This window comes from Pecten maximus, chromosome 13 (assembly GCF_902652985.1).
Source record: "Pecten maximus chromosome 13, xPecMax1.1, whole genome shotgun sequence".
NCBI classification, from domain to species: Eukaryota; Metazoa; Mollusca; class Bivalvia; order Pectinida; family Pectinidae; genus Pecten; species Pecten maximus.
The window spans coordinates 2,546,421-2,560,849 of NC_047027.1; the positions used below are offsets into that span (position 1 = coordinate 2,546,421).

Consider the following 14,429-nt stretch of genomic DNA (forward strand, 5'->3'; position numbering starts at 1 on the left):
CTGGTTTGGGCAAGACTGAGGGGGTTGCCAAGAGGGATGAAATGGCCGGTGTTAAAAATAGGAGAAACCACGGTTTATTGCCGATGTGATGATGCTGAGTGAGTAATTAAACCATTCATTAAGGACAGAAAAGAACAGTTCATGTCGAATTATAGTCGGTTCCTCATGACAAGTTATAACTATCTGTAGAAAAAATAAACTTTTCTGATTAGCAAGCATGTGGTTTGATATTCAGATTTCTCTACTACATTGTAGGTGGCAAAATTTACTCTCACAGAAATTTTAAGTTCTTTTTATACGCCCGTCAACGACGGGTCATATTATGGTATACCCTGCGCTGTCCATCCGTCCATTAACTTTTCCTTGTAAGCGCTCTCTTACCTTTATTCATAAAATGATTTTAATGAAACTTGCTACAAATATTCCATACCAAAGTACTTTGAACAAGTTCACATTACAGAATTTTGCGATTAATCCTAGCAGAGTTATGCTCCTTTTATTGCCAAATATGGGCATTGTGTTCTAATCATTTTTGTCTGGGCCATTACTTCTAAATTGTTTAAGATATATCATGAAGAAACTTGCAGTATACTTGCATCACCTAAAGCTGATGTGAAGTGTACTGCTGTTATGTCACTCTGACCTTGACTTTGAGGTCAAGGATCAAGTGTGAATTTTCCATTAAAGATATATATATATATTTACTGGTGAAACTTGTAGTATACCTGCATCACCCATAGACGATGTGCAGTGAAATGTAATTAGGTCATTGTGACCTTCACCCAAAGGTTGGAGGTCAAAAATGTCTGATTGTTTCAAAAGTTCAAAAGTGTACACCAGGGTGATGCCCATGGTCCTTCACTCTGTCTAATTATATACATGTAACAATCTCGGATCAAAAGTCAAGCTCATATACTCAATGTCATCGGATCAAAGGTCAAGGTCAAATTTCACATCTCTTAAATGCTTAACATTTTGTTAAGACATTATGGAGCAAAGTTGATCAGAATCAAGCAAAATGTCAACTGGTCAAACATCAAGGTCATTAGGTCAAAGGTCAAGGTCAAATTTTAAATTTCTTAACTGCTTAACATTTTGTTATGACATTATGAAGAAAAGTTGGTCAGAATCAAACAAGGTATCTATTAATCCAATGCTATGCCATTCAATTATAGCTGAGTGCCAAATTACAAATTCCTGGATTCACAATGGAATATATACTGAAATAGCATCCTTCCAACATTTATATTAAATGTATGTAGCAAGTTTAATTTAATATCTAATGAAGACAGGATAGACCAGAAAAGTAAAAATTAACTAAATAGACAAAGGACCATACAAAAACACGAGGTTGAGTGAAAAAAGCATAATGTTAGTTAATTATCATTGTTTTTTGCATTGCTATGCCGAAGTTCTAGGTCATTCACTGAATTAAAACTTTCATGCATTTTCAACACATGCTCTCCATATCACTGCATAATTAGGAGGGTGTGACGGGCGTATCATGCTCTCGCATGCGGAGCTCTTGTTCTACATTATATACGAGAAAAAAACCACCTGCACTCTATACGCACATACATTATTAATTAATTAGTCAAATTTATATGTGTTTACTGCATGTTTAGAGTACGTGTAGATTTAGTTTTATTGTAGTTTTTCTTAAATATATAAGTACATGTAACAGCAAAGGTTGACATTATAAAAACGATATACTTGTAGACTAATACTTGTTTGATTTAATCAGCAAACATGCATATATGTGTGAAATACAAATGTTATTTTGTTTTGTCAAAATGGTTGTTGCTGCATGATTTAAACCATTTTCTTTTTAATAAATTTCAAATTACATGTAATTGTCTGTAATTAACATTAAAAATGTAATGAATGATTTGTAGATTCACTGTTAAAAAGGGAGACTGTACAATATTCAATGCACAGAGTATGGAAAGTTGGAAGGCCAAAGGGCTAAGTAAGTAAACCAAATTGTTTTAAAAAAATCAATTTTTGTTTCAAAGTTGTTATCCCCTGGCTTTTGACAGAAAGTTGGAGGGAGAAATGTTACCAGGGTTTGCATTGAAGCCGTCCCCATAGCCTTTTGAAGCATAGAAAAAGAAAAGGACCCCATTTTTAACTGGAAGTCCATTTAAATTATTCACAGGGACCCCATTTTATCTGAAAAGGACCCCATTTATGAAATGCCCAGCGCAAACTCTGGTTACTGTGCATACATGAAATCGAAGTACACATAAATGTACATAACGTATGCGTTTGCTAGCACTCTAGCAGCTTCATTCCTTGATGAATTTTGATCATGGGTAAGACACTCATAAAGGACCAAAATAGCAGTTTCATTCTTTTGAGGATTTTAATCAATCCATTTTCACACAATTATCAATGAATATCATATACGGTTTAGCACAAACTTTTCCAGGGTTGTAAGGTAAAGGTCAAGTACCCCTTCGATCAAAGTTTGTGGTCTTGGCCATTATTTTATTACACACCATGATCAGTCAAGGTTGAACTGTGAGGCGATTTGTGATACTGTGAATTCAGTGTTGTTCATGTATTTTATCTTTTGGTTGGTAAAGAAATTAAATAAAAAAAATGTACATGTATTAAACAATGTACATATGTAATTTACATGTAAAATTGCTTAGGACAAAAAAATTAAGTACCTATGATATTGCCTATTTTTATCTATAGACTGACACAATGAATTCAGATCATCATTTAGACATGTTTGAATTTTTATGGTTTCATGTCATGATGTTTTGCTACTTTTCTCATTAAAGACCAAGGCTTTCAGTAGAATAAAAATCTCTTTTAGAGTCAGTGACTCTCAGCTCTGGAGTCCTGAGAGTTAAATTACATTCATGGGAGTCAAAATATCAAAACTTTACAGTCATAAAATTTACTTTTAAAATTTAATTCATTAACTTCATTTATTGTGCATCATTTTGTAAATAAGTTAACATTGATTACAGTTCAGAGAAAGTAATCGTTTCCATTTGAGTATGTATATATATATCACAGTACTGAGTATGATGCAGTCACATAAAAAGTGTCAGTGTGTATGTCACCAAGAATTTGAATGGATTCACAAAGATCTAGAGGTCAAGTGAATCTCACATAAACACTGTCCATATATGCATGTCACACAAAGTATGGATTCACAAAAAGGTCTAGTGAATATATGTCACATAAACACTGTCCACATGCATGCCACATAAAGTATGGATTTACAAAGAGGTACTAATAAGTATGTGTCACATAAACACTGTCCATATGCATGTCACATAAAATATCGTCCATGTCACATACAGTAGCTAGGGCACAGTCACTCAATACTGTCAGTGATTTTCAATCTACTGAATGCACTCTTACACTAGATTTAAAAACTGAATAGTTTGAAAATCTGAAAAAGTCAGAATTGACATAAAGTAGACAAAATGTAATAGGAAATACTTTCTCAGTCAGTAGTCCTTTTATGTGTTGCACATACTGAGTTAAAATGTTGATTTATTGTATTTGCATGAGTTTTTGCTTTTGTTTCATTTTATGTTGACACATGGGCATATGGCATGGTTTGGCATTAATATTAGACATTTGTGAGCTTTTTTTTTAAATTGTTATAGTCACTAATGACTGAGCAGATTTTGATCAAATTTGTTTAGAAACGTCCTTGTGGAAAGGGCAATAAATTAAAACTTCTATAAACAGAGGGTTTCAGGTCCTGAGGGACAGGGCCCAAAAGGTCAAAAGTACAAATGAACCTAATTAACTAAATCTTCAGTTTCTTCTAAGTCTGTGCTGTAGGAATGACAGAATTCTATTCAAACTTGGTCCCAGGTATCATCCTTTGATAAAGGGAACACAGTTTTGTGTAAAATGTAGGTCTCACCCTCCAGAGGGATGATGGGTTCACCCATTTGTGCAGATAGGTGTAATCTTTGAAATTCAAGTATGGTATCTACACAAAATGTACATTGTATTTTGACCATTTTCCCCAAATTTTCTTGGGTGAAGGCTAGGGGTCTCAGTCTTGCGTAGATCAAGGGTCTGCTGGAGGGAATAGCCCAATATGGGAGAAGATTTAAATTGTTCTTTTTCTGCTCTGATATTATTGAGAAATATTCTGTATCTTAATTGTATGATATGAAGGTGGACATTTTTGTTTATGCACATTAGTGTGCTTACTTGTGATTGTTTATTTTTCTTTTGTTCAGATTTTGTCTCTATAATCGATTTTGAGTTCGGATTATGGTTTAGTTGACGTTTTGGTATTCTCTTATTATGTCTCCCCTTCAAATGAAGGGAGACCTATTGTATTAGTACTGGTTCTTTTAATAAATAATTTCTTGTCCCGGCCATAACTTCTAAACTGTTGACGATAAAACGTGCAGTATACTTGCATCACCTAAATCCGATGTGTAGTGCACTATTGTTATGTCTTTGTAACCTTGACCTCAATGTCGAAGGTCAAATAAGTGTGAATTTTGCAATAATTCTTGTATGGGCGATAACTTTTGTATCGTTAAAAGAGATAAAGATGAAACTTGTATTATACGAGGGCTGATTGATATGTTGTGAGCCTCGTATTGAAGGAGGTACACAAGGATGTTCTTTTTAAGTCCTACTATTCTCTGACTATATAGGGCCGTGTACCCAAGGACTGGTCTCATTTTGTTAGTTTATATTGACGAGGTAGCACTTTAAAGTAAACAAGACAAGCCGCTTTTGCAAAATGGACAAAAAGGTTTAACACCTAAGGATATCCATAATGATATAATAGCAACACTAGGGAAAAATACCCCTTCATATGCTAGAGTGAAAAGGTGGGTGGCGGAATTTAAGCGCGGCCGACAGAGCTTTGAGGATGACCCCTGTCCTGAAAGGCCTGTCAATGTTGCAACCCCAGAAATGGTCAATAAAGTTCATGATATTGTTATGAATGACAGACGCGTCACAGAAAGATATATAGCCAGTTGAGTTGGCATTTCACAGGAAAGAGTACATTCCATTCTGACCGAGAATCTTGCAATGAGAAAGCTTTCGGCCCAATGGGTACCAAGACTTCTGACAGTTGATCAGAAGCACACCAGGCGCACATTATCGCGTGCTAATCTTAACCTTTTTGAGGAAGATCCTGCCAACTTTCTTCAAAGGTTTGTCACTATGGATGAAACATGGGTCCATCATTTTACCCCAGAGGCCATACAACAATTGAAACAATGGAAGCACCCTGGCTCTCCCCCACCAAAGAAGGCAAAGCCTATTCCACCAGCTGGGAAGGTTATGGCCTCGGTTTTCTGGGATGCAGATGGTATTCTGCTAATAGATTATCTCCAAAAGGGACAAACAATCAATGGCACATACTATGCTGAGGCAGTTACGGGAAAATATTAAACTTAAGCGCCGCGGAAAGCTCACTAAAGGTGTGTTATTCCATCAGGACAATGCTTCTGTTCACGAGTCTGTCATTGCCATGGCTGCCATTCACAATTGTGGCTTTAAATTGATTGAGCATCCGCCTTATTCACCTGATCTCGCTCCATCAGACTTTCATCTATTTCCAAAACTGAAAACAGCTATTTCAGGCACCCACTTTCAGTCCGATGATGACGTCATACATGCAGTGGGTGACTTTCTGAACAGCCAAGAAAAGGAGTTCTATAAAAGTGGCATTGAGGCCCTTAAACACTGCTGGCAAAAGTGTATAGATACTGAAAGGGATTATGTTGAAAAATAATACAATATGTCCGGCAAAATTCAAATCCTTCAATATGAGGCTCACAACATATCAATCAGCCCTCGTACCTGCATCGCTCATTGACGATGTGCTGTGCATTGTCATTAGATCATTGTGACCTTCACCGAAAGGTCTGAGGTAAAAAAATGTCCGATTCTTTCAAACATTCAAAGGTATACACCAAGGTGATAAGCCAAGGATCTCTCACTTTCGACACTTTGTCTTATTACATGTAACATCTTGGATCAAAAGTCAAGCTCATATTTTATATCTTTTCCTGAAGGTCATTAATGGCATCAAATGTCAAGATCAAATTTTACATTTCTTCATTACTTAACATTTTGTTATGACATTATGAAACAAAGTTGGTCAGTATCAAACAAGGTGTCTTTTACATCTCTGCTAAACTGAGGGCCAGATAACATAGTGGGGTTACTCCTGACATGTCGGTGTAGTCTAATTTGCTTAAACTTTGAATGTAATTTGATGGCATTGCAAACTCTTATTCAGGCATCAATTCTGACTAAGGGGTCAGTTTTGAGGACTGCTGTAATGGTCCCCATCACAATTATAACTTGTTCATGTATGCATTTTATAATTTAGCAGGAGGCAGTTCCTGTAATAACTAGGTGAAATATGAACTAAGGTGTTCTTATATTATGAACCTAAAATTTGTGCAATGTTTGTCTGGGCTGTAAGTTTTAAACTGGTAAAGGGGAGACATAGGTTTTTGTTCACAAAAACAAATCTTAAGTTGTTTTTTTTTCATTTTTTTTTTCTTTTTTTTTTTCATTTTTTCGTTTAGATTTTAAAATTCCTAAAATACAAGAATGTACAATATATATAATTGTGATTAAATCCAAGTGATTGATGCAGGTCCAAAGTTTCATATTGCTTTTTCCTAATTTTACAGTAAAAAAAAGACAATCTTATCTGTCCCAGCTGTTTATGGAGCATACCCGGTATTACATATGTATTAATATCATGTGTAAATACATCACTATAAAATTAAGATTCTTCAAAGTAAATTTCTTCAGCTTTGTCTTGTGATAGAGGACGCAATGATACCAGGTGTTTATGGTTTGGTAGGATAAACTTTCTGTGTGATTCATTTTGCGATTATATTATCATACTTTGACATGCATGTGGCACATGCACTGAATGTTTAAATTTGTTCTTTGATGCTTTTGGAAGTATTTGTCAACGTTGAGACTGCAATATGTGAATGTAAATAAATATTTTCTTTTTTTCCCCACAGAGGCTTTGGCAAACAGAGAAGAAACTCTAAAATGTTTCTTGGAAGATTTGGCTTGGGCTGTAAAAGGTACGTAAAGTATAGGTAAAACAAGTTGATCTCAACATTCATTTGTGGATGTTGTGTTTACCAACAGCACTTATTATAATATGACTACACTGCATAAAGAATCCCTTGTATAAAATTATTCTTGTTACCCTTTAATTATGATCTGCAGGTTAACAAAAATTAAGTTTTCAATATTATTTTCTGCAAGGGGATGCTTATTTTGATTACTCTTTTCAGGTCAGAACAAGACATTGGATGACAAAGCACAGGAGGATGAGACATCGAGTGACAAAGCACAGGAGGATGAGACATCGAGTGACAAAGCACAGGAGGATGATACATCGAATGACAAGCACAAGAGGAGGAGACATTGGATGAGAAAGTACAGGAGGAAGAGACATCGGATAACAAAGCACAGGAGGATGAGACATTGGATGACAAAGCACAGAAGGATGAGAAATTGGATGACAAAGCACAGAAGGATGAGAAATTGGATGACAAAGCACAGAAGGATGAGAAATCGGATGACGAAGGAGTGGAGGAGGATGAGACATCGGATGACGAAGGAGTGGAGGGGGATGAGACATCGGATGACTTATCGGATGAAAAAGGACAGGAGGATGAGACATCGGATGACAAAGCACAGGAGGATGAGACATCGAGTGACAAAGCACAGGAGGATGAGACATCGGATGACAAAGCACAGGAGGATGATACATCGGATGACAAAGCACAGGAGGATGAGACATCGAGTGACAAAGCACAAGAGGATGAGACATTGGATGACAAAGTACAGGAGGAAGAGACATCGGATAACAAAGCACAGGAGGATGACACATTGGATGACAAAGCACAGAAGGATGAGAAATTGGATGACAAAGCACAGGAGGATGAGACATCGGATGACGAAGGAGTGGAGGAGGATGAGACATCGGATGACGAATGAGTGGAGGGGATGAGACATCGGATGACTTATCGGATGAAAAAGGAGAGGAGGATGAGACATCGGATGACAAAGGAGTGGAGGAGGATGAGACATCGGATAACAAAGGAGTCAAGGAGGATGAGACATCGGATGGCGAAGGAGTGGAGGGGGATAAGACATCGGATGACATATCGCATGAAAAAGGACAGGAGGATGAGATATCGAGTGACAAAGCACAAGAGGATGAGAGATTGGATGACAAAGCACAGGAGGATGAGAAATTGGATGACAAAGCACAGGAGGATGAGACATCGGATGACGAAGGAGTGGAGAAGGATGAGACATCGGATGACGAAGGAGTGGAGGGGGATGAGACATCGGATGACTTATCGGATGAAAAAGGACAGGAGGATGAGACATGGGATAACAAAGCACAGGAGGATGACAAAAGAGTGGAGGATGAATACTTTAACAACTTTCGAGAGGACATAGAAATCATTTATGACTCTCAAGATTCTGATTCTAATGATTTTTCAGATGTAATTTGTAGTTTGGATGCATTGAAGCCTTTAGAGGTACTTCATGGAAACCATGGTATCGAGAGAAGCTGCTCAGACAACGAAGAAATACACCCCAAAAAGAAGAAAAAACTTATGAAGAGGAAAAGGAGACAGCAAAATATGTTTAAAGACAGTTCAGATAGTGATGATGGTTGTAATTTAGAAAATGAGGCAGCACAGGGACCAAACAAATACGATCATGCAGGAAATGAAGAAATCATTGATATCAGTAATGTTCATAAGTTGGACCAGCAGCAAAACAAGACTGGGAAAAGGAGAAAGGAGTTACCTGAAATAAGTGCCAAATGCGAAAGTGAAACCCCCAAGCAAAAAAAAAGAAAGAAAATCAATGAAAGCCTTTTGGAGGATGAGAATGAGGAAAGACAAAAAGAAAATGACAAAAGCAGAAAGCAGAAAACAGAAGAAAGCATTGCTAGTTGTGAAGCTGAAACAGAGATAGATGATAGAAAGAAAGTCCGTTCAAATGAAACCCTTGACGAGACTCTCATTCTGAGAGACAAAAATATCAAAGGACTCTACATCAAGAAAAGAAGGATGAAAACTCCAAAAGGAACTAGCAAAAATACTAGGGTGTATGATAATACACATGCCTGTTACTTTTGTGATAAGATTGTTCTACACATCAACTTGCATTTGAAGACCCATCGAAATCAACAGCAAGTTAAAGATATATTGATGCAAGATGGAAACATTGACTTCACATCCTTAAGAAAACTAGGAGATGACAAACATAACAGGAAATGTATAGAAGAAGAACATGGCGAAATCATTCTTTCAAGAAGACCAAATGACCAATGTTTTGATGTCGCGCGTTTTGGACCCTGTCCAAACTGCAGAGAATGGGTATGTCTCCGAGGAATAAAGTACCATTACAAAGAATGTACTAAACAGAGAAGCGATGTTAAGATAGTGAAAAAGAGGGACCTTATCATTCAATCTCAGGTCTTAGCTGGTTATATTAAAAGGAAACCTTCCAGCTTGATGTTGAAAGAAGTCATACCAATCATGACCAGTGACAACGAAAGCAAGGTAGCCCAAGAAGATTCATTGATAACAGCACTAGGGGAAGGCTGGGCGAGAAGAAATATATCAAACTTGGAAAAACGTAAATATTACGCAAGTGCCCGAATGCGGTTGTGTGCAAGACTACTGATTCAGTTGAACAAGCTACATAACTCAAGTGAAAAAAATCAGTCTCCAGATGAAGTTGAAGGTGGTGAAATGGAGGATGTTGATGAAATGAAGGATGTTGATAATTCTGCAAAACATAACAAACCAGCCCCTTTGTAAAATTCCCCAACAATGGCTACAAAGTCCATGTGGGACTTCTTGAAGCCTCAACATTTTGAAGATGTGGTACTTTGTGCTCTGAAATGCTCGTTCACAAATGCTGATGATTTGGAAGATCTCGGAGCTCCTAGTAATGCAATTAAGCTAAAATATGACATTGAACGAATGGTAAATTCTAAATGGGCTTACATAGTGAAGAATAAGGGAGACGAAGGAAACCGAGAAGCTCAGGAATGTCAGTCTTTCCTTAATCTCATGAAAGTCGAATGGAGGGAGAAAGTAACTGTTATGGCCAGGGCAGTACTGAGTCGTCGCAAATATGATCAGGTGAAGGAACTGCCGAGTCCTCATGATGTTCAAATCATTACCAAATACCTTGTTGACACACTGAAGACAACACCACTCACACATGAGAATTTCAAGAGGATTGTAGTACTAGCCGAGACAAGGTTACTACTGTATAACAAAAGGAGGACAGGGGAGCTTGAAGTCATTAAGTAAGTACACACAGCAACAACATTCAGTAGTGTTGGTTGGATAGGAAAACTATTGCATTGTGGATCTTGTGTATCAGAAATTGTAGTGGGACTAGGCTGGATATGTTTGTCTTGTTGCCATGGCAGAAGGCTACTTCTGTTGAATGACATTATAAAGAATTTAATCCTTACTGAAATTGTAACACTGCACATTTCACTTGTCACTATACTGGCTTATAACAACTGAGTTTTGTGAGTGTTAAACCAAACAAACAAAAAATAATAATAATATCCTCAACAAAGGCGGGAAGGAGTCGGTCAGAAAGTTTTCTCCATGTCCTAAAAAAAAATATTAAATATGGTGTATAAATTATATTCATTATATTTATTAGGTCATCTGACCCAAAGGGTCAGGATGACCTATTGCCATCGTGCTCCGTCCGTCGCCGTCCGCCGTTAAACTTTTACATTCAAAACCCTACTCCTCCTTAACCCCAAAGCGGATTACTACCAAATTTGGTGTGCAACATCGTTGGGGGGAGGGTGATCATATTTTATATAAATGAACCTGATGTGACCCCTGGGGCCAGAGGGGCGGGGCCCCAAATGGCGAAATTTGCTGAAATTTTGAAATATCATTATTAGAGGGCAATCATATTTTATATAACTGAGGCTGGTGTGACCCCTAGGGCCAGAGGGGCGTGGCCCAAAATGGGAAATTTTGCTTTAAAACCCTACTCCTCCTTAACCCTTGAGTGGATTACAACCAAATTTGGTGTGAAACATCCTTGAGGGAGGGCGATCATATTTTATATAAATGAGACTGGTGTGACCCCTGGGGCCAAAGGGGAACTTTGCTGAAATTTTGCTTTAAAACCCTACTCCTCCTTAACCCTTGAGTGGATTACAACCAAATTTGGTGTGAAACATCATTTGGAGAGGGCAATCATATTTTATATAAATGAGGCTGGTGTGACCCCTGGGACCAGAGGGGCGGGGCCCTAAAAGGGGAACTTTGCTGAATTTTTGCTTTGAAATCCTACTATCTATAATATATAACAACCAAATTAGCTCTGAATCATCATTGTAAATAGTACCTGTGCTGACCAAATCTACTATGGAAAACAGATTATTTGTTATATTTGCTCAAAGGTTGAAAAGTTGTCATTTTCCAGTTTTTTGTCTAAGTTAGTCAGATGACCGTTAAGGCCCTTGGGCCTCTTGCTTTCATTATTCTTTTCTTGTTTCGACAGGAAAAATGCTGTATATAAATTGTATAATATGGTTGTTACTATGACAATATTACATTGTTCAGACTTCAGAATTATGCATCTCGTAGTAAAGGTCTCAATGAATTTGATGAGTCTCTTGCTGGAGAATTGACGGCAGTGGAAAAAAAAACTTCTGGAGACCCAAGACCTCATGAGAATAAGAGGAAAGGTACTGATTTTTCTGTAGCTTCATTATATTGGTTACTTTTACAGAAACTGAAGGCTCAAATGACAGCTTACACGGTTTTCCTAAGAAGACAACATAAAACAAAATCATGCGGGGACCCATCTTTAAGAATTTGTTTAACTCTTTTTGGCACCACGGGTGACTATAGTCGACATTTTGCATTACGTATTTATAGCTCTATATTGAAAACCAAGATGGCCTCCAACTCACTTGATTGACACTTGATTACGACTGAGAGGTAAAGCTTCATTTGAGCTTTGAATCCGACAAATGTTATGTTACAACATTAACAAAAAATACCTACTTCAACAAACATGAAAAATACCAAAAGTTTCATGAAAGTTTTTTATTTAGTAGTAAAGATTTGACACAGAGGATTATACTTCCTTTGATCACATATCTGTTGACTCTTACTATAGTGATACAACCAGTTTTCAGGCCATACAATACAAGATCTTGTATTTCACATGTGAAATACCCCAGTAGCCAGAACTAATTTTTGGCTGGAATGCATAGATTCAATCGGCGATTTGAAACACGAATGGGCTCCAAACATTTTGGCACAATTTTACACTATAGCAACGTGACATCATTTTGAGGTCATTTTGTCTGTCATTTTTTTTATTTAAGTTTTCAGGAAGCAAATTGAACCTTTATATGTGGCAATGAGGACTAGAATTTTACAGAAAATATAATATGCATGTAAATAATTATTGTAGGCATGAGATAAAAGCAATACAACTTATGTGTTCATCTGACGTCTCATATTGCACTCGTCTATTATTTCACTCTTGTTAAAGCACTTGTGAAATATATCCATACGCGCAATAGACTTGTGCAATCTGAGACGTCAGATGAACATGTGTAGTATTGCCTATGTATTTTATCATTTATTGTAAAATAATAGCTTTTATCAATAATACGGTTTATTAAACCAGTTGATATATCTACAATATACCTGTAAACCTACACATTAACGTTGAAAAAAAAACAATAATTATAGCTGATTTTCATAAAATTCTCTAAATCCAAGATGGTCGCCTTGGTCATATGACCTTGATTGACCTTGAATGACCTTTGATGACGTCCAAAAGATAGGGTTTCATTTAAGCTTGATATCCATCAAGTATCCTGTCCCTACACTTACAACACACAAAATTATGAACTATTGAAATATATATTATAATTAATTATTATGTAATTATATATAATTAATATTTGCCGCTGACCATATATGCTATGTAAGGTAATTTGGCGCCTAAAGAGTTAATGCAATAACGAGCTATTGTGATTAACAACTTCCACAAAAATGAGCATTTTACACCAGGTATTAGGGAAAAAAAACCATTGATGTGTTCTGATATCAAAAATTTGTAAATTTCTGATACTGAATTTAATTGTTCAAGCTTAATAGGAATTCCAGTAAGCTGTACAATTCCTTGTTCTCTTCATGAAAGGGAGAATTTCAAAGGTGCAGATTTGAAATTTGTCAATTTGTCCGTTACTAAAAAAAACCTAATAATGTTCAATATATTAAAGAGAATGATAGATAAGCTGTCTAATGATTTTGGTCATTTTTATTTATTTTTGAATGTTAGTGATCTTTGTTTTAGAGAGGAAGACCAGTGCCTGTATTGATCCCAGAGGACGCCAGACTTCCCATGATATGTCTTGCTGGCAGGAATATCAGAAAAGAAGCAGGGGTAGTTGATAGTTATCCCTATTTATTTCCAAATACAGGTAAGTTGTAGAATCTACAAAAAGAAACTAAGAAAAAAAAACAAAAAAACAAGCAACTCTGAACCTAAGTAATTTCACATAGATGTCCATTTCCTTATAATAAGTTTAGTACTGAGTGTGCTGAACTACTTATGTAAATGTGATTTTGTGTATTATAAGTGATTAAAAAACATGAATGTATTGGGTTTCTTCTGCAGCAACATCCTATGCCAGAGCATATGATTCTTTGAAGTCTGTGTGTAGTGAACTTCATCTTCAAGCCCCTCATCAAATTACATCAGTTTCCATGAGGAAGTACACTGCAACGCTTACACAGGTATGGTGAAAATCAGAGATATGAAGTCAAGTTAGTAAGACAAGTTTGTAAAAATGAAGGATATAAATAGCGATTTTACGCTTCATACAAAGCAAGAGTTTTATTAGCCAAAAAGCCAAACATCATGAGATGATGGGCTTTTTAAATCGCCCCTCTGAGATCTCTGGTACAGGTACATGTATATATTTATATATATGTTGTTCAATTTTATGCAAAAAGTTTTAATTTAAATTTAAAAAAAACATTAGATTCCTCTGTTCATGTAAATAATGAATTTCATTGTTGTTGTTGCCCTTGAAATAAAGTTTCAAGTTGATAATTTGTTATTTTTATTGAAAAAAATGCTGAATTTGGATAAAAACCAGTTGGATTAGGTCAATCAACATCTTGGACACACAAAAGCCGTGCACAAGGAACACTACAGACAAATGTCTGGATTAGTGGAGCGCACACAAATCAGCAAGATGTTTCTTATCCAGGATCTTAACCTCACTCCCAAGTTTAAAGGAAAAAAGCTGGATGAAGTGGATATCAAAGGTGAATTAATTTTTGTCATGTACATAGTTTGATAGTAACCAATTTGCCGTGTTA

The 14,429-nt window shown here is 36.4% G+C and overlaps 1 protein-coding gene and 1 pseudogene across 1 annotated transcript in view; both read left to right on the forward strand.

Annotated features, from left to right (window-relative positions):
- Positions 1–7,998, forward strand: part of LOC117341396 (glutamic acid-rich protein-like) — a 36,438-nt gene extending 28,440 nt beyond the window's left edge. Inside the window, exons 9-12 of the mRNA XM_033903246.1 lie at positions 1,896–1,969; positions 7,008–7,073; positions 7,290–7,367; positions 7,406–7,998. Coding sequence (XP_033759137.1) covers positions 1,896–1,969; positions 7,008–7,073; positions 7,290–7,367; positions 7,406–7,998 — 811 coding nt within the window. The remainder of the gene's footprint in view (positions 1–1,895; positions 1,970–7,007; positions 7,074–7,289; positions 7,368–7,405) is intronic.
- A 393-nt stretch (positions 7,999–8,391) lies between these two features.
- LOC117341399 overlaps positions 8,392–14,429 on the forward strand; it is a 35,245-nt pseudogene continuing 29,207 nt past the window's right edge.